This window comes from Trematomus bernacchii, unplaced genomic scaffold (assembly GCF_902827165.1).
Source record: "Trematomus bernacchii unplaced genomic scaffold, fTreBer1.1, whole genome shotgun sequence".
NCBI lineage: Eukaryota > Metazoa > Chordata > Actinopteri > Perciformes > Nototheniidae > Trematomus > Trematomus bernacchii.
Genome location: NW_022987973.1, coordinates 14,608,000 through 14,631,476, shown reverse-complemented (window position 1 = coordinate 14,631,476; position 23,477 = coordinate 14,608,000). Strand labels below are relative to the sequence as shown.

Genomic DNA, 23,477 nt, shown 5'->3' with positions numbered 1-23,477 from the left:
TCAAAGACCCATCTAACCATCTCGATTGATTTAATTTATATTTCCAGAGATGAGCCTCTTTTGTAATCGACAGATGCGAGTACAAAATGACACATCTTTTTGCTCATTTTGTACATCGTTATATTGTTTTTGCAGTATTTAATATGAAGCAACATAATGCCCATTTGCTATTGAGAAACAAGATGAAAAACGTTTTTAATTATGCATTTAGTTTGTTAACAAAAACAGTTTTATCAAATGAACCTCACAGATGTCAGAATATTTATTTATTTAGTATTTGGATGCTGAGTTCTGTGGCCTGAATGTGAAGGTAAATCATGAGAATTGCCGACTGAGTCGACAACAGCACCTTTAAAAATACTTGAAGCCAAACAGCACACACAACTCTGCAATCAGTGATGATAGATGATTAATATGGTGCTGGAGTTTCATGTCGTCGCTACATTGTACTCAGTTGAGTTTTAAGAAGTTAGTTCTGTGAAGGATGTTAATACTACTGCAGAATACAGTGAGGGAGATTGTTCAGAGGAGATACATCAACACCACAGTTGGCACCACATTTAAAGGACACTACTGGATAGTACATGACAGAATACATAGATGGTGATTATATACATACAACACTGACACAGTCAACAGAAGAGAGACATAGAGGTTGCCAGATCTGCATCTGGAGGAAGGAACTGCAGCATGATGATTTATGTCAGCCCAATTTCTTCCAAAACGCTCCGTGGTGCCTCGGCCTCCTGCAGACAAAGACAAGAGAGAAAGGTTTGTTGCTGACGTACATTTTGTAGTACAAAAAATACCCTCTATGATTGCAGGTTACCAAGTAAGATAACCCCTTCTTAGGCCTGCACAGTCAGCTGTTCTTGTAACAACAGTACTGCATGCTTTGCTAAAAATAATTCTGTTGACTGCAAAGGACTACAGTGAGACAGAAATGCAAACATCTAGGACAGGACTTGCTTTGGTGCACTGGCACAGGGGAGGAACCGGTATTCATCAAGCGCTGCAGGCTTAGAATAAACAGGTGACGTCAGGTGTGGAGGGGCGCAGGGTGAAAAAAAGATGTATCCTTATATCTGGTTTCAGCTTCTCAGATGAAGCTTTTCTGACTGAAATTACATTAAAGTGAATATATATTGGGGGTTTGGAAAGTTGGTTAATTCATTATTTGAATACTACTAGGGGGTTTGGAAACGTGATGGGCATTGTACCCAAGTTGTCTGACATTATGGATCGAAACACCTTTTGACCTGACACTAGTGAGTGTGTGTAATAGTGTGTGTTTGCAAAACTGTTCGTACCTCTTGCAGCAGGTCAGCCTGCTCGATGGCCTTCAGCACGTTCTTCTTCGACGTCTCCTGAGCCTCTCCCCCCAGCAGGAACTCATCCAGGATGAAGTAGGCCTTCTCAAAGTTGAAGATAATATCCAGCTCACAAACCTGTGTGGCCAAACAGTAGCAGATCAGAGGAGATCCTGTAGTTAGTGACACACTGAAAGGATTCGTACAGTACACTTTCTATTGTTTTCTGCCACATTCTACCAATTAACAGTTTATTTTAGATGTGTGACATTTAAGACTTACACTGCCAAAATATTTGTCCAGCAGCTCCACGTATCGATGGATGATCTCCAGGGTGATCAGCTCATTGTCCTGATCCTCCACAGCACAGCAGAAATACAGGCTTGCATATCTACAACCGAAAGTAAGCAAATAAAAGGTGAACTGTGTGTGATGTATAACAATGTTAGTGCATTTGCTCTCCCGGCAGGAATGCAACATATCAGTGTTTTCAATTTAGGTAACAGTAGGCTTTGATCAGTGTCAGGACTCAATCTAGGATACACATACCTATATGCATACAATAAGAAATACAAATTCAAAATTCCCATCAAAAATAATAAAGATAACTTGCGATTACTTTGCAAACATCTGAAAAAAAATTGAGCATTTTAGCTTTTACATGATAGAATTGTTTACAGCTATATAAAACTGCACCGCATTAGATGTTTACATATGTACCTAATAAACAGGTAGCTTCATGTTTGTTATCATGAGGCAAGAAAACACCCTTTTTCAGTACTGCAGCACTGTGTCACTGTCACGGCTATTTTGTTGTTTGTCTTTGTTTATTTGTTTTTTTACATGGGAAGTGACTTTTGTATTCTAAAGCTCAACAGTTATATGTCCAGCCACAAATGAGGCAATCTTACATAATGAATCATTGTCCTTCACTGTTTGGCAGGTGTTATTAGAGAGGGGGTGTTTCTGGCTTTCAGCACACAACAGAAGGTGAGATCTAAGGCCCCATTTACACGGGAACGCAAACGAACCGAATTCGATATCAAAAAAGTATTCCGTTCACACGGATACGGCTCAATAAACGTGTCCCTTCACACGAGACCGCTCGACCCGCTGGAGACGCTGTAGTACATATGCCGGGCCTGTAAGTGGCACTGTACTTCCGCCACAAAATACACCAAAAGCAGCGAAGAAGACCCACCCGAGCATGGTTGCCATGGTTGCCTGAGGCCTGTACTAAGAAGCCGGATTTTCGCTTAGCAAGCTAACTTCAGGGAAAACTCTGGGTTTCCGGTCCTACGACACTGGTTCTCTTCTTACCGGGCTAGATCTCCATGGTAACTTATGCTGAACGGCAAACCTGAGGGCTGAGGCCTGTACTACCGGGCTAGATCTCCATGGTAACTTATGCTGAACGGCTAGCCTGGTCCGGAGCAGGTTTGGTTCCAGGATAAGAGATCAACTCGGTGAGAGCACCGCCTGCTGACCAATCAGAGCTCTGTGTGCGGAGTTTAAAGCTACCAAGTCAAATTACAGGATAAAGGAAATACAGAAAAACTGCCGTTGCAGGAAAGACGGCCGGCAAAAATCAACTGACTGTGTGAACGTGAAAATTAATAGAATATCACCTCCCATCTTCAGAGCAATCTGACTATTATAACATTAGCGTTAAGAAAGCTTACTTAAATATCTGCCACGACATAAGTAACCGGATCAAAGTAACATTACGTACAGTCCGCGGCACTGTGAGTGCAGACATCGATGTGTGCCATTATCATTCATATCATATCACATCATAATGTATCATATATTTCCTTATCTGAGTCAGCTTCTTGAGCCGTATCTGGCCGTGCAACACTTACAGTGTCACATACTGTATGCAGAAGTATTATTTTAAGCAACACATTAAGTTGACGAAACACTCGAGTCAAATGTAATTAAGTCAGATCCACTCGTGTCTTAGACGGGGCAGTGATATCATAAACCTGTTAATGTACGCATTCAAACACTTTTTTTTTGACCAGCTGTATTAACTTTGCAGGTGCAACTATGTGGCTTTTATCCTGGATAAAGTGTTTAAGTCATGGATGTTTAAAGTTTAACTTCTTCATATTTGTCTAATATTATAGTTCACTTTTCATTCAGGAAGTATGACGCTGCGCTGTCAGTACGCTTCTCCATGTTTGTGATTGGTCAAATGTTGCTAGCCCCGCCCCTTTCATGTGAACGCGCACTCAGCCGGACAGAGAAACCCTGGCTTGAGTTACCGAGTTGATAACCAGCGTCGTAGGACCGCTTAGCGAGAGCGCGTTTGTTTTGGATTAGGTAAGCCGGGTAACTCAAACATATCCAGGGTATGTTGAACTGGATTCGTAGTACAGGCCTCTGGTTGCCCTTCTGGTTATTCTCCGCGGTGGATTTAGCAACATGTAGTTCATGTAGTTCTCCATGTCCACTTGTTGCTGATGGTTGTGGTAGAGGAGCTGTAGATTTTGCACTAACATCTGTAGCATGGTCAGCAGCAGTAGCAGTAGCAGTAGCTACTGACAGTAGCTACTGACCATGCTACAGCAGTGAGCAGCAGAAGTGGGGAGAGGCGGGGCTATGGCTTCATCGTTATCAGGAAATGATCGTATAGGACGTACACACAGAGCCGTTTGGCCCTCCAGAGCGTTCCGTCCGCAGATCTATCCACCTTGGGACCCATTATCGTTTGAGGGGTCAGTTTCCGTGGTTCCGTTATGGCCTCGTGTGAACGAACGGGCTATACGAAAGAGAAAAGTAGCAGATACAACCCGTTTCGTTCCCGTGTAAACAGCGCCTAAATGCCAGAAATCTCATTGCATGACAACATAATAACTGAATCATCGGTTTTTATTAACCACCCAGCAAGCCACTCCAGATACAAAAGCAACGTGGCAAACCGAACAGTTACCCATCCTATCACAAAAATCTGAAATTCCTGGCATAGGACAGTGGAGTTTATTTAGACCACTGTGAAATGTGTGAATGTTTAACCACATAATCTCAAGGATCACTTGCTATGAAACAGTATCTCCTATATATATATATATTTTTTTTTATTATATCATAACTTAGTACTTTTTTTAACATATGTAACATTAAGCTGTCTGTGGCTCTTTCCTGCTGTAACGATGCAAATTTCCCCTCTGTGGGACTAATAAAAGTATTCTGATTCTGATTTAAAACGACTTGTGATCTTGTCACTGAGTAACACATTGTAACAACTAAACTGTCTCCATGACAACTACTGAGGAAGACTGTGATGTTTTCTATAAATGTGTGATGGAAAACAAAAGTCAATGGAGTTTTAGTAAGGAATGCACTTTAACATCGACTCAACATGGTAAAGGTAGCTCCGATATCTTTTGATGAGCAATTTGTGTGCATTTTTTGCATTTAATCGTTTTTTATTTATTTGATTTAAATTATTTAAATGAAGATGCTCAGAAGTTTGTTTCATACAGCTGAGAGGAGTTACAAAACTGAAAACAAAACTGAAAACAACCAAAGATATTTAAGTTTGTAATTTAAACTTCTCTTATTCACTTACTTACCTCTTGTACACGATTTTGAGGTCCCTCCATTCCAAGAAGCTGCACATCTTGGGCTTCCTGGCCAATATGGTCTGGACCAGGTCTCTGGAGATCTTCTTCCTCTCCTTATCAGACAGAGGCACATACCATTTCTGTAGCCGCAGCTTTCCCTGCCGGCTGAATAACAGCATGAACTGCATCTGATGGAGGAAGTTCATTTAACATTTATCCATGGCAAAGAAAAGATACACACTATTTAGAGAGAAGGAAGGTACATACACATATAACAGGAAGGACTGAGGGGCAAGTAATCACCAACCATATAGCATTTATGTTATTTTTCCATGTTAAGAAAGTTGATTCAGTACATGTAATGGAACAAAAAATAAAAATGTATTAATGTATTATTCGAGGATAAAACGACCTACACGTCTGATCAAATGTATCTTTGCTCAGTGTTACGTCCAGGAGGCGTTTGCACAAACTTCCATTAGCTTATGTTAGCTATCTTTGCTAAATTGCAGCATATTAACAGCAACAACACGATAGGTGTGTATATTATGTGTAATTTGCGCCCCCTCCCGCGACGCCCAGCTAGCAAAAGCAGACACGAGAAGTAAATACGACCCTTACCTTCGAGTTAGTCACTTGGACGCCTGGTAACTTCAGTATATTTAGGCGGAATACATAACCAAAAAGAGGGAACAGATATGTCTCTGTAGGTTAGCTTCTCCTCCACACTGATGCTAAACTAGCTAGCGGATGGTGGTTGCTGGTGAGACGCCGATGAAGGGAGCGGTGCTCTGATTGGTCGAAAAAGACACAGCTGTAGGATTTGATTGGCTTAAAGGTTCCGTTATTCCAGTACCGTTATCCATTACGTTGCATACATATACAGTCTATGGTTGCATACAGCAGCTATTACCACTTGTCATTTTCACTTCTCTTTTTTTAAAGAATCTAAAACATCACATGATACCTCAACAAGCAAATTACACATTACACTCATAGGAATTCAGCAAAAACTAGGTGTGAAGTAGATAAGTACATTAACTGAAGTACTGCAGACCAATCTCAGGCTGTCGCCTATTTTCTTCAGGTGAGACCTCACCATTTCTGCTACCTTAAATCCTTACTTCTAGCCCACTGCACTTGAGTGGCACATTTATTTAATAAATTGGATATTCTTTATTGAGATGTCATCGTGTTTTCAAGGGGGTCTCAAAGAAATAACTTACTAGTTACTTTGTGTATTGACTGCTCCAAAGGATAAGGTATAACTTCATTATTTCCATTACATTACATTACATGTTACTTGTTAGACGCTTTTATCCAAAGCGACTTACATACTCAATACTGTGGGCAATCCCCACAGGAGCAATTTGGGGTGAAGTGTCTTGCCCAGGGACACAACGACATGCTGACTGCAGTGGGGTTTCCCAGGGGCAAAATTCACAAGCTACCTGCAGTATATATAATAAACAATATGTTCACCCCATCAGCAAAAAGACACACACATGTACATATATTTTGAGTAATGAGAATAAATAAATAAAATAAGAAGTAATAAAACAAGAGATATATACAGCTATTATAAGAAAAAAGGTAAACATAGGAACTATATAAAAGCAATTCAAAACAAAGTCACGAGGTACAGTGACAGGCAAGGAGTATACAAGTAATACACATATATAAATACAAATTACTTAACAAGGTCAATATCATCATCGTCAACACTATTACTATAAAATGAGACACTCAGTGTTGCAAGAGTGTAGGATATACTGTATATGTTTATAGTAAAGTACTGGAATAGGTTACATACCTTTTGTGGTTTATGCTTTATTTGCATGTTTTTGTGCAGGTTACAGCTTGCTACAGTATACTCAAATTTGCCAAAAAGGAAAATGCTAGTTACTAGTTTTCTACTCCTATTTTTTTTTTATTAAAGGACATTTTTGCACAAAACACTTCTGCATTTCTTTCTCTACCTCTAATTGTGTTCATTTGTGTCTTCGCTCGGGTTCTTCTCCTTATTATAATACATTAATTAATATAGCACTTTTTCAAAACAAATAGGAAGCTCTGCACTTCACAAGGTAACACAGATACGATTAAAGTTAGGCAAAAAGTAAAAGATAAACCAATTACTTAAACAGAGCAATGCATTTATTCTACATGTTAATCAATATATTGTAAAGAGGTAAAACAAGGTGATAACTGAAAAAAACCATAATTGTGTACAAATATATTTGCAAAAATGCCACCCTAAGAAATACATTTGTAAAATATCAATACAGTTTATCTTCTGTCGCTTGCTGTGTGTGTGTATGTGTGTGTGTGTGTTTTCTCAAGCAAATAAGCTTTATGGGAAAGTTTCTCCTGTTTACATTTGGGTGTGCCCTTAAACCTTTGAAGGGAAAACAATTAGGTCATACGGCGCCCCCTGCCGGCAAACACTTAAACAAGTACATAATGTATTTTTTTTTTTAGGATGGATGTACAATGCTCACATACTTACTACTGTGCAGGGACATGATCAAATAGGAATATAATTATCTTTTAAATAACATTAACTAAAGGGAACGTTACTTTTTCACTGTACATTAATGACTTGCCTTATGTATGTCCTGAGTTGAATGTGAAAATGTATGCCGATGATGCGGTCATCTTTATACACGGGAAAAACACTGAAATGATCGCATCTTGTCTCTCTAATGCTTTGGACAAGGTTCAACACTGGCTGAACAACATTTGCTTACAGTTAAACGTAAAAAGAACAGTATGCATGATGTTCAGTAAACGACCAGTCAAAATTGAAGGATCCAACGTGTTTTTAAACGGAGCAGAATTAGAACTAGTCTCCCACTTCAAGTATCTTGGAGTCATACTGGACTCGAACTTGACTTTTAAGAAACATATCAAGAAAGTATCCAATACTATTAAATTCAACTTGCAAAATGTTAAACAAATTAGACCTTTCTTAACTGTCAGTGCTGCAAAGTCATACCTCCACTGTATGATTCTATCCCATATTGAATACTGTTTTACAAACTGGTCGTTTGCTTGTGCCACAAACCTTAAACCAATAGAACAGCTGTACAAGAGAGCTGTCAAGGTGTTTGACAGAAAGCCATATTCATATCACCATTGTACCATCCTTGAAAAACACAATTTCTTGAGTTTGACAATTTTAAGTATTTTAAAAGTATGTGCTTTATTTATAAATGTTTACATGGACTGGCCCCCCTCCCTTAAGGGAATTCATCCACAAAAAACACACTGGACGCTGCACTAGGTCAGAAACCAGAGGAGACTGTGAAGTCCACCGCAGATGGACCACTTTTGGACAAAATGTCCTTTCCATTAAAGCTCATTATGGAATAGCCTCCCAACTGAGATACGGGATTGTCCCACTCTCAATAGTTTTAAAGGTCAACTTAACCCTCCTGTTATATTCGTTTTTTGTAACAGCAATAATATTCGTGGGTCAATTTGACCCAGTGCATGTTTAATTATCCAAAAATGGTCAGAAGCCCCAAAATCCAGATTTTTTTTTGTACATAGTTTGTACCTTTTATTACTATCAATGAAATCAATATTTAGTGCAATTGTGTTATTCACCTCTCACAGATCATGGTTCCATTAGAATAAGTCACTCGTTTTTCACAAAACATATACATTCAAACACATTTTCTTTTTTACATTGGAAAAACCTTGATATAAAATACATTAGTTTTGCATAACATAACATTTTTTAAATTACTTTTAAAATGTTCCAACTTTTTTTCCAATTGGTTGATGTTGATAAATAGAGACGAGACACCTCTTCTGTTCAGGGTCAAATTGACCCGTTCACTTAGAATCAAGCCAAATGAGTCATAAGGATTTGTATTGAAAGTATTTTTGTGTGTGTGTGTGTGTGTGTGTCCTTTTAGCCTCCACTTGCACTGCCGGGTCAGATTGACCCAAATACCATCTCTGTGATATAGACATGTAGGGGGGGGTTCCAAATGCATGACATGAACCATTTTAATTGTACTTGTTTATTGCACTAATTAAGGTAAGGAGAAGAAGTTTCATACAAAAAAAATACTTGAAAGTATTTTTCGTAGATTTTCAAACTTTCAAACGGGTCAATTTGACCCTGAATGTAACAGGAGGGTTAATTCGTTTGTCTCCTAATCTCTAACGAGGTTAATGCAACTGTAACACGAACCCCTTTTTATCGTTGCCAGGAAGTGACGTTGCCTGGTTACTAGGCACCATGTCCCGCTGACAGCAGCCAGCTGAAGCACGCTAACGAAGATGTTTTTAATGCGGTTTTGCGTTTAATTCGTTTGTCTCCTAATCTCTAACGAGGTTAATGCAACTGGAACACGTATAATAAAACACTTCACAGTAATGCATACATTCACACAATGTTGACAATATTGCTTACTGCACATATTTTATATTCTATAACTTATTGCATTCTATTTCAATATAAATTACTGCTTTATTTTATTGCTATCTTACTATATTTGTATTACAGTGTTCTTAATATAGTTCACTATCTGTGTTCTTTTTTAAATTTTTGTTTTTTAATTTGTATGTATGCACCACGACACCTAGTCAAATTCCTCGTACGTGTGAACCTACCTGGTAATAAACCCGTTTCTGATTCCTTACAAAAACGAAACCACATTTACATATGCTGAAATCTTTCCAAAGTGAACCTGTCTGATATCCTGAAGTACCCACGTTAAACCTAATTGTTTTACCAGTTTGCCAAGATGATGACAATGTACTGCATGTATGAATCACCACCTTCCAGGTGGTGATTCATACATGCAGTATATGGTATAAAGTCATATATTTTTATATTGTGACAATATCTCGTTATAACACTAAGATATCACGTTATAACGTTGAAGGATGTTGTTATAACATGAACATATATCGTTATGAGATTCAAATATGTTCTTATAACATAATAATATATGGTAATAACGTGATTATTATACTAAGGAGAGTGCGTCATCTCTCCAAACACACGATCTCTGACCCAACAACATAAAAAAATTCATTTTCCCATCAGCCACCGCCACAGCTCTATAGATCCAGCTGTGTTTGTGAAATGTCTCCGTTTCTACCGGGAGAATTTGCTTGAAAAGGACCGGAGCCTGTGACGGTGAGGAGGAGGAGAGAGACCCGGGGGAGAGGGAGGAAGATCCGGGAGAAAAGGGAGACATTGTGTTTTGGTTCAGGCTCTCCTGAAGAGGCTGCAGATCGCCAAGCCGACGCCTAGCCTGAAACGCTCAGAACAACTGCAGGACTTCCAGCGGCAAGCCGCATACTTGGGAGCTTCATCATACCCAATGTCCACCAACAAGAAAGAGAAGTCTCCCAGCAAGATGCCCTCAGGTAGGTAATGTTGATCCAGATCTGCCACCCACGGGCCGATGAAGGCGTGTGACGTCCGAAGCCGCCGTCGAGGTGGTGATAAAGCGAGAGGGTCCACACGAGGCCGACCAGACATGGTCGAACCTCCTCTCAGGCACCAGAAAATGCTCAAAAAGGGTCGTCCCGTCCACGCTCAAAAACAGGTGGGCGAAATAGCGAGAGGATCCACGCGAGGCCGACCAGACATGATCGAACCTCCACTCCGGCACCACAAAAAACAAAAAAAATAAAAAAACAGTCGGATGTCGATAGCCGCTGGTAGCTGCTAGTCGTTAGCTGTTGCTAGCTGTCGTCGTTAGCCGTTGGTAGCTGCTAGCCGCCAGCTGTCGTTAGCCGTTGGTAGCTGCTAGCTGTTAGCAGTCGTGGCTAGCCGCTCTCGACGGCCGGTAGTCGCTGTCGTCGTCGTCGGCCCCGGAGCCTCCGCTAGGCGGCGTGCCCTCACCAGGGAAGGTGCTGCAGCGTGCAGTGGCAAGCACCTCAGGGGTAAACCGCGGGGCGGCCAGGAGGAACCGGCCAGCATCTTCGGCCAAAGCGCGGGGCTCAACACTAGCCGAGTTAGCTAGCGCAGCCTGGACATGCAGCCGCATGTCCCGAAGAACCAGCTCCACGAGGCAGAAGTCGGGTCCCTCCATACCTAGCAGGTCGTGCATCGTCTCCTCGTAGCAGGAAGGCCTGCTGCCCTCCAGCGCGCCTCAGTCCGTGCGCACGTGGCAGCCACGGAAGTCTCCAAAAATCTCCGGCATTTCGAGAAAAACAAGAGTTTTTTTGCCGTGTTCGGTTCAGTCTCGGAACCTTCGCGAGACTTATGTCAGGGTCACCAATGTAGTGCCAAGAGAAGGGAGGCGGTGCATCGAAGGTGCAAATCTCACTTCATTGAGCAGCAGAAATTGACATGCTGTCGGGTCGCAGCCGGAGAAGAGAAAGTGAAAGTGAAAGGGACACACACACGGGCTGCGTTTCACTAATCTTATTTTTCATTTCCTCGCTCCTCGGTCTCACCGGAAGTTGATTTGTCTGCGCCATCTTGAGTAGCGTCCCAATGGCCTTATTTTTGCCCGAGGACTGAGGAGCGAGGAGCGATAATGGAGGAGCTATAATCGAGGAACCACCAGACCATCCTTCGATGAAATCCTCAGAGACTCGCCCCGCCCCCTTACTGTGTATCGCTCACTGATTGGACGATGCAGCGCATGCAATGATCTGATGCTTCTTGACATGAGAGCAGTTTCCCAGCGGAGTGAAGAAAACACATGAAACTCACGGGACTCACTCCTCAGTTCATACCGTGTTTTGTTTCAATGAATGCATCATTCAGTTACAAATATGTGATATATCTGAACAACAAAGTGCTCAAAAATCATTTTATTCATTTATTGGAAACATTTTCATGATCGCTTTTTTCGTTTTACATTTTCATTTATTGTCATTTCCATTCAGTCAGTCATTAAGTGCTATTTAACATGTTAATGTGCTACATATCCACACAAACAGACAAAGTGTGCAATCCAATGAATGTTAATCTAACTGGGTTTTGATAGATAACATATCTCTCTTTCTTCTCTCAATTATTTTATTTCTATTGTGCACTCTAATCAATATTAATCTAACTATTGTTCGTTTATACATTTTAAGAATGGCGTTTATCTTTTTTGAGAATGAGTTCTTATTTAATGTATTTGGGTCTACAACAGATGATACAAATGTTTGTGTCAGTAAATGTGTACTAACAGAGGCGGGGGTGTTTGTGAAAATAACGGGGACAGAGCTGCTGTCAGACGATCAGCTGTGCGGCGTCATCACAAACGGACGTCGCTTCACGTGACGCTCCGGAGGAAAGGACGTCCCATTGCTCTTAAAACTCATTTCCCTGCTTCTCGTGGTTTCCTTGCGTCTCTCCATGCTTCCCTGGTGGGAGGGACTAGTCGCAGGGAAACGACGCAAGTGAGGGACGCAAGGAATCCATTTAACCGAAGTGAAACGCAGCCTCTGTGGGGTTTCGATGCAAGTAGGCCCCTGCTCAGCTGCGGTTCCCCATTTTATTTAAGAGCAAACAACCACTCAAAGAATAACCAGTGAGTTAGTTTGAGAAAATTAAAGCCTTGGCAATGGAGAGGAGGATGTATACATTGACTCTGCTATCTATGGGTGAGTATTCCTTCTGCAAGAAAAAAATGTTTGCTTCCTTTCCTTTGCGCCTTACCGAGCTGCCACACCTGTTTACGCTCCTTCAGGTATTCGGAGACCGAGCAGAGCTACCTGTTTATGCGGGCGACATGGGTGATTGGGCTGTGGAAAAGTAACCAGTTCAAATGAATGATAAAAAAATAAGCTTAGTAGAATTTATAAATCTTGGGAAGATCTTGAATTTAACATTATCAATAGTCACACCCCAGGTTTGGAGTTGCCTTTTGTCAAGGCATGGTTTCTAAAAATACATACGAGAATTGTTTCAAGATGAAGGGTGCATGTCATCATTAAAAAAAACTAAATATTGATTACTTTCAGGGTAAAATACCGAAGTATCTTTTCTATGTACAAAAACTGTTCCCGATTGGCGTTTTGATTTGTTTGATAGATGGTAGCCTACACAATCAAACGATATCGAAATCAATTCAGTTTACTTTCTTTGAAGGATCAGAAAACGAGAAAATATTAACGAACCTGTGAATGTTTGCGAATTAACGGATTTATTTATGTTTACAACGGACTTGTTTTGTTTGTGTATGTGGGAGGCAGGGTGGGTGTGGTAATTATTTGTGCAGTTCTGGTTTGCTGCTGAATCATCCCCAGTGAAGACACACTTTACACAGATGCCGTAATGTGTGATAAACATTATAAATTCACTGCGGTTTACTTTTTAAAATAAATGACAAGCACTTCAAGCCTTATTGTGATAACCAGTATTCTCATTTTTTCAATGTGACAGTGTTGTCAGGTGTCGGTGCCGTTGAAGTGAGCATCCCCAAGAGAGTATATGAGTTTGCCAGGGGGGACAACATCACAATACCCTGCACCTTTAAACCAAAAGGCCCCCCCCCTACATATGTTATCATTTCATGGTCTGTTGAAGCTGTTGGTGCTGTTGGTGCTAAAGAGGTAAGATACTACAATGTGTTTATCTGTGTGCATGAGTATGTTTCTTTATTATCTGATAAGAAGTGTTTTCCCCCCTATTTTACTGTTCCTCTGATGCTCTTGTTTTCTTGAAGATCAACATCGTCACCTATTATTCTGATGGGAAAATCACTGACATAAAAGCACTGTATGAGGGTCGGTTGTCCCTGGATGTCGATGTTCCCGCGGGGAAGGCCATCCTGAAACTCTCCAACATCAAACTAGAAGACAACAAGTTGTTTCAGTGTCGTCTTCAGATCCCCTTAGATAATGAGGGCACCCAAGCCGCCACTACACGTTTGGTGGTTCTAGGTAACATTTTATTTGTTTAAAAATAATTATTCTGCATTTAAGTGTTTCAAAGTGTGTGCAAGGACTAGCATCTTGCATGTTGGATTTGGCATACCATTCAGTATAATATCAGGTGTCATACTATAACTTTGAAAGATGTTTAAGTTCAGTCAGTATTGTTCTTTGCATTTAAATGTTCTCTAATCCATTGCAAAATGGATACTCAAAAGGTCTCTTCCTGTTTTAACCATTTTGCCACCTGTGTTACTAAAAGCTACTTTGCTGCAGGAAGCGATATGTTTCAACAATCATTCTGCACATTAACGGCCTAAATAGAAAAAAAAAGTGTATAATGTTGTATTCTCTAATAATATATTCTTCTCATGATGTAATAGATTCTGCACTCTATATATCATCTGAAGACATATTTTCAAGGACAAATTACACTTTTTCTTCTAGTGGCTCCATCTACTCCCGTCTGCAAGATGCAGGGTAAAGCAGAGTACGGCAAGAACGTCAACCTGACCTGCCTGTCTGAGGAAGGTTCCCCTACACCCACCTATACATGGCAAAGTCAAGATGTCAGGAACATGCCTCGTGCTCGTGACCCCAGAACCACAGACAGTAAGTATCATTGTCTGTCAACACTTTATCTTTACTATTAATATTTATTTAATCCTCTTGTTAAACAACAGGGCCTTCCTGGCCCTATATACGAGATCTCTTCTTCGAAGGAGTCCTGGTCAAAATGACAGCACTAGTAGTTTACCTTGTCAAAGCACATACAATGCATGGAAACAATGCAAAGGAAAGAGTAAAACAGTCAAAGCTAAAGTCAACTGTCATCTCATACAGGGTTTATGTATACTTCTGCAAATGTATAGTATCTATATATATATATATATATATATATATATATATATATATATATATAATCACGGGGTTTGTCGAGCGAAGCACATGGTGTAGTCCCAAACGATAGCTGAGGATTCTGGGTAGTGTAGTGTCTTCTGCCATCCTAAACCGAATCGAAGGGGAAAAATACAAAAGCATTGTACACTTTAAACCAATCAATGTTGTGTAATTAACAAGGATAATCTGGTGTTTTTGAGTTGATGAGTAGTGCAGATATCACTGTAAAATCAATCGACAGTAAAGAGAATACTTACTTCCGGGTGTAAAATCTTCCGTTATCCAATGGGAATGGACGCTCACATTGCCTTTAAATGCCGCCGACATGGACCGATGCCGTGCTTCCCTGAGCGTCAAATACCGCCGCCGATGGGAATACATTGCAATCAGTTAAAAGCTCTTTGCGTCCGTTTATGAAGCTGAAGGAGACTCGGCGCGTCCCAACTGGACGCCATGGACCCTGACCAAGCGTCGCTCCTGGACGTTCAGGGAGTGAGACTGTGTTGGGTCTGTGGTGACCAGAGAGTTATCTACAGCATCACTTGTAGCCCAATAATAATGCAAGTTTAGATATTTAAACATTTTAAATAATCCAATACATGCATTCATAAAAAATAAATAAACAGATAAATATTTCAATTTCTTAGTTTTGAAAAAAAATGATTGAGCTTCTTTTTCTTTCTTCTTTAAAAATAAATAAAAGTATTGTGAAGAATATGTAGTCAATTAAAACATAAAATCATTATGGCAGTGATGTGCATATGTGACCGTCTCTTTGTCTTTCAGAGGGAGGCATACTGTCTCTGTATAATATCTCCAAAGATACATCTGGATACTTCGTCTGCACCTCAAGAAACAAAATCCGCTCTGCTACCTGCAACATCACCCTCACAGTCATGCCACGTGAGAAAAATGTTCTAATAGCAGCTTTTTATACGACAATTGTTGTGAGAAGAGAACTGAGTATTCCCAATAAAAACATTCTTGTTCTTCCACTCCTACAGCTTCCATGAACATTGGGTCCACTGCAGGAATCATTGGTGGAGTGGTTGCCCTGTTGATAGTACTCATCATCGTCATCTATTGCTGCTGCTGCAGGAAGAAGAAGGATGAGGAATACGCAATGGGGTAAAGATGTTCTCCCTTACACTGACTGAACAAAATGCTGTTATATGATAACCGAAAAAATAGCCTTCTGTCAACCGAGAAACATACTTAAAAAAGAATATTATAACAGCAGACTACATGTTTGTACCTGTACACTTCCAAAACTGCTTATTACCAACATACCTTTATGAAAAAGGAAGCTGCAAGTCAATGTTTCACATACATAAGCTTCAAAAACTTGTTCTGATATACACAGCCATATTTGCTCCATTTGGAAAAATGTTCAAGTCTTTTTATGTCATGTTTATTTCTGTATCTCTATCTCTAGTCTTGCCAAATTTGGCTAATATATAATTTGGATCAGATAACAGGTGCTGTTGGCCTAGGCAGTTGACAATGGTGCTTATGTGAAAGGTTCAAGCTTTTTTTAATATTAAGTTTTTGTTTTGGCAAGACTACATTAAATATTTCATGAACCAACCCGATTCAGCTAAGCTAGTCATTGGTGAAAGCTATTTTCCAGGAGAACATTGCCAAAGAAAAAATAACAATAGCTGACTGTTATGTGTTCCCTTTCCAGAGTTCTTGAGGAAGAGTACAGTGACAAAGAGCCAGCTAGGAATGGTGATGGTCGCCGTCCTGATGGGCACGAGGACCCCCAAGGTTATGATGACTCCAGCGTGAGGAGGAGCCCTGTTGAGCGCAACGACCGCAATGAGGAACGGAGTGAGCGCGACTACGATCGCCGCAAGGATAATGAGGATGGGCGCAGCGATTATAACGACCGTCTAAAACGCCACAACTATACTAGAATTTAGTGGAAGCATAATCTGTCCTTTTTAGGGTAAAGTTGTTTTTGGGAGGATCATTTGAAGAAGAGCAGGAAGCAAAATGGCGGCCACAAAGCCTATCTGATCCATTTTAAATGGGGCGGGGTCAGCCTAGGGCATGATCTGTATTTTAAAAAAAGTTTTTCTAATGAAGAAATTAGCTGGTATTTTATCTTTAAACTCAACACCATAACAAGCAAGGCCTTGTTATGTGTCTGCTTATGTGTGGTTTCTGCTGTTGGGTGTAACTGGTGGTGGTTTTTCTTTTCTTTTTTTTGGAACCTACCTCCACACAAAAGACTTCAATTTTTCTCACACTTCATTGAATGATGTGTTTATTTCAGTTAGACACTGTCAATACTTGTATAGTATACTGAGCCTGTTAAATGTCCTCCCTATTTGGTGCGTCTAATTTTTCAAACCATGACATTAGAAACTAGAACTAGAACTTCTTCTTTTTCTTCTTCTTCTTTTTTTTAAATCACAAATTAAATTAGCATTATTTAATACTGATTTTTAATATATATAATTGAACATGTGCAGTATAAAACATCCTTTACCATGCCACCTTCAAAGTTGTTGTTCTTATGTTGAATTTTATTTTTTAATAGGTTCCTATTAAATGAACAATGGCAAATGTACATTATAAATACTACTATTTTATCTCAACAATGGTAATGTTATCTGTTTTATATTTGGATTTATGTTGTGAACATTGTGTGATGCATTCCATTCCTGAATTATGCTGTAAAAATTAAGCTGAAATAAATCAATAAAACAACTTTTTTTCTACTATGAAACTTGAACACTAGATGGCAACAGTAGCCTACACCAAACAATGTACGGTAATCCTCTATGATCACATGTAATTGATGGCAGGTGAAAGCGAAAATATATTTAGTATAGGCCTAGTGCCGGTTGAAGTATTATGTATTTATGTAATGTAGTGGATTCATTAAAGTCCTAACTTCTTTCTATTACCCTTTCTATTACCCTCCCTCCATCACCTGTCAGCTGTCAGACGATCAGCTGTGCAGCGTCATCACAAACGGACGTCGCTTCACGTGACCCTCCGGAGGAAAGGACGTCCCATTGCTCTTAAAACTCATTTCCCTGCTTCTCGTGGTTTCCTTGGGTCCTTCTCAGGTCGATTAAATGGAATCCTTGCGCCCCTCACTTGCGTCGTTTCCCTGCGTTTAGTCCCTCCCACCAGGGAAGCATGGAGAGACGCAAGGAAACCACGAGAAGCAGGGAAATGAGTTTTAAGGGCAATGGGAGAGAAGGGTCCAGCTGCGGCCGCGGCAAGTACAAGGCACTACACGACACGCCCCCTACACGACACGCCCACCTGACACGACACTACGGTGGCTGAGAGACATTACCGTACATGGCAGATTAAAAATGAATTGCAAATGTTATTGTAGCATTTTAAGCAACTATTAGGCAAATAAATTAATAACCTAGTCTATCCGTTTGAGACACAACAGTATAACTTTCAACCCAAATCATTTTGTCAACAAACGGTGTTTTAGTAAACTTTTTTTAATATATAAAATAGGTATTAATGAGATAATCTATTAATTATGTTTGTCTAACTGCTACACATGTATTTATACATAAATGTAGATATGTGTGAACATCTAAATATAGTTGTTAAAGGTTTTAAGATATACATAATCACATCATGGGGTCATTAAGGACCAAATTAGGAGGGCCAGTCAGGCCACTAATGAGCTCAATCATTCACATGTGTTATTATTACTTTATAAATTAAAAGTACTAGGGGTCTATTACAAAACCTTTGAAGGAATCGTCATGCATTCTGAATGTTTCTGTACTTTAAAAACATCATGGCTCAAGATCCTGTTCTTGTTTAAGATTATTCATACTCATTTGTGAATTTAACATCCATATTCACTCAAAACTGAAACAACACCAACATTTTTTTTGAAAGCATTGCAGGCCTAAAGCTCCACGTCAGTGACCTATATTTTAATTTCTTCCATCAAACTTTAAAAATGGCAAACAGCATGTTTTTAAAGATTTAATCTTTTAAGAAACAAAATATCAAATTTGAACAGAAGGGTTTAAAAACACGTTTTTAATGCAAATAAACTTGAAACATAAACCTATTTGTCATTTCAAAATTCACTTGTATTGTCTGCGTGAAAGGCACAGTAGGCTATGAGCGAATACATATCAACATTACAAAAATGACAAAGTCGTACAATATATACCATGTGCTACTGTCTAGGATTAAGTATGATGAGACTTTTTTTAAGGAGGGACCCCAGAGCCAAGGGCAGGCCGAGCAGACCGCCTTCTCCCGCCGCAGGCTTCCCCGGTGATGGGCTCCGTGTAACAAGTCCCCTCAGTCTGTGCGGGGAGCTGCACCACGGTGATGCTGCTGTCATCGCTCGCCTCTCCTCCGGTGGTGCCCTCGGCTCCCTCCGCCGCCACACTGCCCAGCACACTGGAGATCACTAATGTCTCTCAGCCACCGTAGTGTCGTGTCAGGTGGGCGTGTCGTGTAGGGGGCGTGTCGTGTAGTGTCGTGTACTTGCCGCGGCCGCAGCTAGACCATGGTTGCATTCGAATAGTCCATTTAGCTTAGGAACCTTCCTAACGGAGTGAAATGACCCGGAAGTCCCTCAGTGGCAGCCATGATAAGTGCCGTTCGAATTCTCTAAATTAAAAGGAAAGGAGGTTTCAAACTTCCTTTATAACCTCCTTTAGCTTAGGAACCACTGGACCTCCCTAACCGAAAGGAGAGGAGAAAATGCTGCCCCACAATGCCTTGCGGCCGCAGCATTTGCCGTCACACAACAGTCGGCCGTTCACGGAAACAACCGATTATGAACGAGAAATGATATCATGAAAGTTACGGTGCTTATTAAGCATTTTAAAACGTATGTGGTAAGTTGCCAAAGTGCTTTGTTTTGAACGTTCATCAGTATTATAATCAAAAAGAGAAATATGAACGTTAGTTTTTACTGAAATGATCAAATAAAGTCAACATTTCACAGTCTTTACTGAGCTGTGTGGGGTTTGTTCAACTTTTAAAAGATGTTTGAATGGTGATATACACAGTGATAGATGTTAAGGACTAACCGTTATAATAAATACATTTGTATTGATTTTAAGATCTTTTCATACAATCATACGTATTGGGATCATTTGTATTAATGTGGACCGGAGGGAGAGGGTGACAGTTTCACTTTCCTTTTTTATTTCAATTCCAACTTTGGTCATGAAGAATATGTTTCTCTGTTGTCCCCGTTCATAAAGCATAAAACAACAGCATCAGAGCACGGTGCAGAGTCTCTAGATGAGTTTACAGTAGTCCCTCGTTCTTATTAAACATCCATGTTGTAGTCCGCTGTATAGAAAACTGTAGTTTCCATAGTTTCCCCACAGCAGCAGGCGCACATTTATGACCTCTGCTGGCGCATCATAAACACGTCGGATAGTGAAAGTGCAGTCGGATTCTCTAAAGTGCCGCAGTCTCTTCTCCTAAATCCTTTTGAATTCTCCTATCCACTATCCCTTAACCCCATGACGTTTCACTCCGAGGTCAAGGAATAGACGATAGGGTTAGAACTTAGGAGCTGTTTTTTTGGAGTATTCGAACGCAACCCATATTGCAATGGGACGTCCTTTCCTCCGGAGCGTCACGTGAAGCGACGTCCGTTTGTGATGACGCTGCACAGCTGATCGTCTGACAGCAGCCAGCTCTGTCCCCGTTATTTTCACACACACCCCCGCCTCTGTTAGTACACATTTACTGACACAAACATGTGTATCATCTGTTGTAGACCCAAATAAATAAAATAAAATAAGAACTAATTCACAAAAAACATAAACGCCATTCTTAAAATGTATAAACGAACTATTAGTTTGGTTAATATTGATTACAGTGCACAATATAAATAAAATAATTGTGAGAAGAAAAAGAGATATGTTATCTATCAAAACCCAGTTAGATTAACATTAACTGGATTGCACACTGTGTGGATATGTAGCAAATTAACATGTTGAATAGCACTTAATGACTGACTGAATGGAAATGACAATAAATGAAAATGTAAAACGAAAAAAGCGATCACGAAAATGTTTCCAATAAATGAATGAAAAGATTTTTGTCCACTTTGTTGTTCAGATATATCACATATTTGTAACTAAATGATGCATTAATTGAAACAAAACACAGTATAAACTGAGGAGTGAGTCCCGTGAGTTTCATGTGTTTTCTTCACTCCGCTGGGAAACTCTGCTCTCCTGTCAAGAAGCATCAGATCAGTGCATGCGCTGCACCGTCCAATCAGTGAGCGATACACAGTAAGGGGGCGGGGCGAGTCTCTGAGGATTTCATCGAAGGATGGTCTGGTGGTTCCTCGATTATAGCTCCTCCATTGTCGCTCCTCGCTCCTCGATCCTCGGTCCTCCGGCAAAAATAAGGCCATTGGGACGTTACTCAAAATGGCGCAGACAAATCAACTTCCGGTGAGACCGAGACCGAGGAGCGAGGAAATGAAAAATAAGAGAAGTGAAACGCAGCCACTGTAGGCATAGATATATATAAACACTAGATGACTCACCCGCGCTGCTGGCCAATGGAGACCGACGTTGCCACATGGCCGCCATCTTGGTACAGGCAGTGCTCTCATTCATAACATTATGGTTTACTATTTAAATAACCATAGCTTGCTCAATTTTCAACCAATTTGGTTTTTTATAAACATCAAAGATGTAGTTATGATACTGCATACTTATAATCATGGACTTTCATATGAAAATAACATTAAGCAGATAAAGCAATAGCTATACACACACACAAGGTATTTATATTAAATATTTGCCAGTGTATATATTTCCATTTATTTTATTATATTGTTAATATTTAAAATAAATTATAAAATTAAAATATATTTATATTTTATATATAAAAATCGGTCTCATGTTACCACTCTGTAAGCCAAGAGTTGTTAATTTAGCAATGCCTTAGCTTGAAGAACAGGGACACAACTAATGACAATAGCATATGGTGGTATATTATTTAGATATTCACACCTTTATCAGAAGAACCAAACCAACATAAAATGAGCCCACAGACAGGCCAGTTCTGTCTCATTTATCACAATTATTTTTGACATGAGATCTTCATATCGTCCTAGTTTTGTATTTAGTTTCTAGATTTGTAAACAAATCCAGAACCTTTGAAATACGTTACCACTTCACAGCACGGTGCGCTGAGTTCTTGTAGTCATTTTGTGTCCTTCTGTAGTCCATTTACTGTTGTTTGTCTTACCCCGGCTGATATCTCACTAAATCCAGTTTTAATTGTTCCCTATATTGCCCCTATGCCCTGTAAGGTGTCCTTGGGTGTTATGAAAGGTGGCCCCCCAAAATAAATGTATTATTAAGAACAACTTGGTGTGATTTCTATTCTCCTAAAAAAATGTTACGTTCTCCAACAGAAAACACAACTCGGCGTACTTTTAAGAAATTGATCTTAATAGGCTTGTCCCCTTATAAAAGGCAGAAATATGTTTTGAGGCTCTGGACAAAAATGGCTATTTTGATTGTAAAGGTTGCCAACCCCTGGGTGTAGTTTCAATGTTTGCACATGTTTATTCAAGTGTATGAGTGACATAGAGCAAGTGAGATGGCCAGTGGTTCTCAAACTTTTTACACAGAGTACCACCTCAAATGATATTGGGCTCTCCTAGTAACACCATCATAGACCTTCCTGGGTACCACCGAGATAAAGGATTTAATATGACAAGCCATATGATGCTCTCATTTGTTAGTGACATTCCACATGCAAATAAGATAAGATAAGATAAGATAAGATGGTACTTTATTGATCCCAATTTGGGAAAACATTTTTAGTTACAGCAGCATAAGGGACAAGGCATTTTACAATAAATTAGAAATAAGCAAGAAAAATAAAGAAAATAAAGAAAGAGGAAAATAATATACATGTTGAGTTTGGCAGGATATTATATATATCTAATATACATATACATAAATATAAGGCATATGGAATATTAATGTTAAAGGTGGGGTAGGTAATTTTGTAGAAACCAGCTTGAGATCGCTAGAATTTGAAAATACACAGCCGGAAAAAATCTGCCACTTCCTTACAGAGCCCCTCCTCCAACACACACGAACGCGCACATGACCAATGAGGGCACGAGATAAGTGTGTGCACAGATGGAAGGCTGACAGGCAGGTAGGCCATCCAGTTATTTTAGCCGGGCCGGCTAAAATGATTGGTCGTGCTTTTTACAGTACTACGGCTTCCACAGATGACATTTTGTTATGGATTTGTTGTCAAAGCACTTCAGATATTCATTGCTATCGGGATGTTAAGAGCATTCCATGGAATATAACAAAAAGTGTATCTCGAGCCGGTTTCTCAAACTTACCTACCCCACCTTTAAATATTGAACAGATTATATATGTGTAAAATGTACAACGTGGTAATATTCAAGATAAACTATGGAGCAGAGAGTTCTCTTCCAGCCAGAGGTGATTTGTTGTACAGAGTTATGGCAGTGGAGCTGCAGCAGTCTGTTGGAGAAGGAGCTCCGCTGACTGTCCAGCTGCAGGTGGAGAGGATGGGTGGGGTTATCCATGATGGACAACAGCCTGTTCAGTGTCCTCCTCTCCACCACAGCTTCAAAGGGGTCCAGCTTGATGCCGATGACTGACCCAGCTTTCCTGATCAGTTTATTGATCCTGCTGGTGTCACGGGCTCTGATGCTGCCCCCCCAGCAGACCGCAGCAAAGAAGAGTGCACTAGCCACCACAGACTGATAGAAGATCTCCAGCATCTTGCTGCACACGTGGAAGGATCTCAGCTTCCTCAGAAAATAGAGTCTGCTCATCCCCTTCTTGTGCACAGC

At 40.1% G+C, this 23,477-nt stretch overlaps 2 protein-coding genes across 2 annotated transcripts; one reads left to right on the top strand and one right to left on the bottom strand.

Moving 5' to 3' along the window:
* Positions 1 to 168: 168 nt before the first annotated feature.
* On the bottom strand, positions 169 to 5,688 carry ap1s2 (adaptor related protein complex 1 subunit sigma 2). Its single transcript, XM_034116198.1, has 5 exons — positions 5,501 to 5,688; positions 4,889 to 5,067; positions 1,593 to 1,701; positions 1,311 to 1,448; positions 169 to 746 (listed from the first exon to the last, which is right to left on the bottom strand). The coding sequence occupies exons 2-5, from the start codon at positions 5,065 to 5,067 to the stop codon at positions 699 to 701; spliced, it is 474 nt and encodes a 157-aa protein (XP_033972089.1). The 5' UTR covers positions 5,501 to 5,688; the 3' UTR covers positions 169 to 698.
* Positions 5,689 to 12,123: 6,435 nt separating this feature from the next.
* Positions 12,124 to 17,348, top strand: LOC117471308 (cell surface A33 antigen-like). The gene is made up of 7 exons (XM_034116196.1): positions 12,124 to 12,457; positions 13,239 to 13,408; positions 13,522 to 13,738; positions 14,177 to 14,341; positions 15,416 to 15,532; positions 15,634 to 15,757; positions 16,317 to 17,348. Exons 1-7 carry the CDS (start codon positions 12,418 to 12,420, stop codon positions 16,552 to 16,554), a joined length of 1,071 nt encoding a protein of 356 aa, XP_033972087.1. The 5' UTR covers positions 12,124 to 12,417; the 3' UTR covers positions 16,555 to 17,348.
* Positions 17,349 to 23,477: the final 6,129 nt, after the last annotated feature.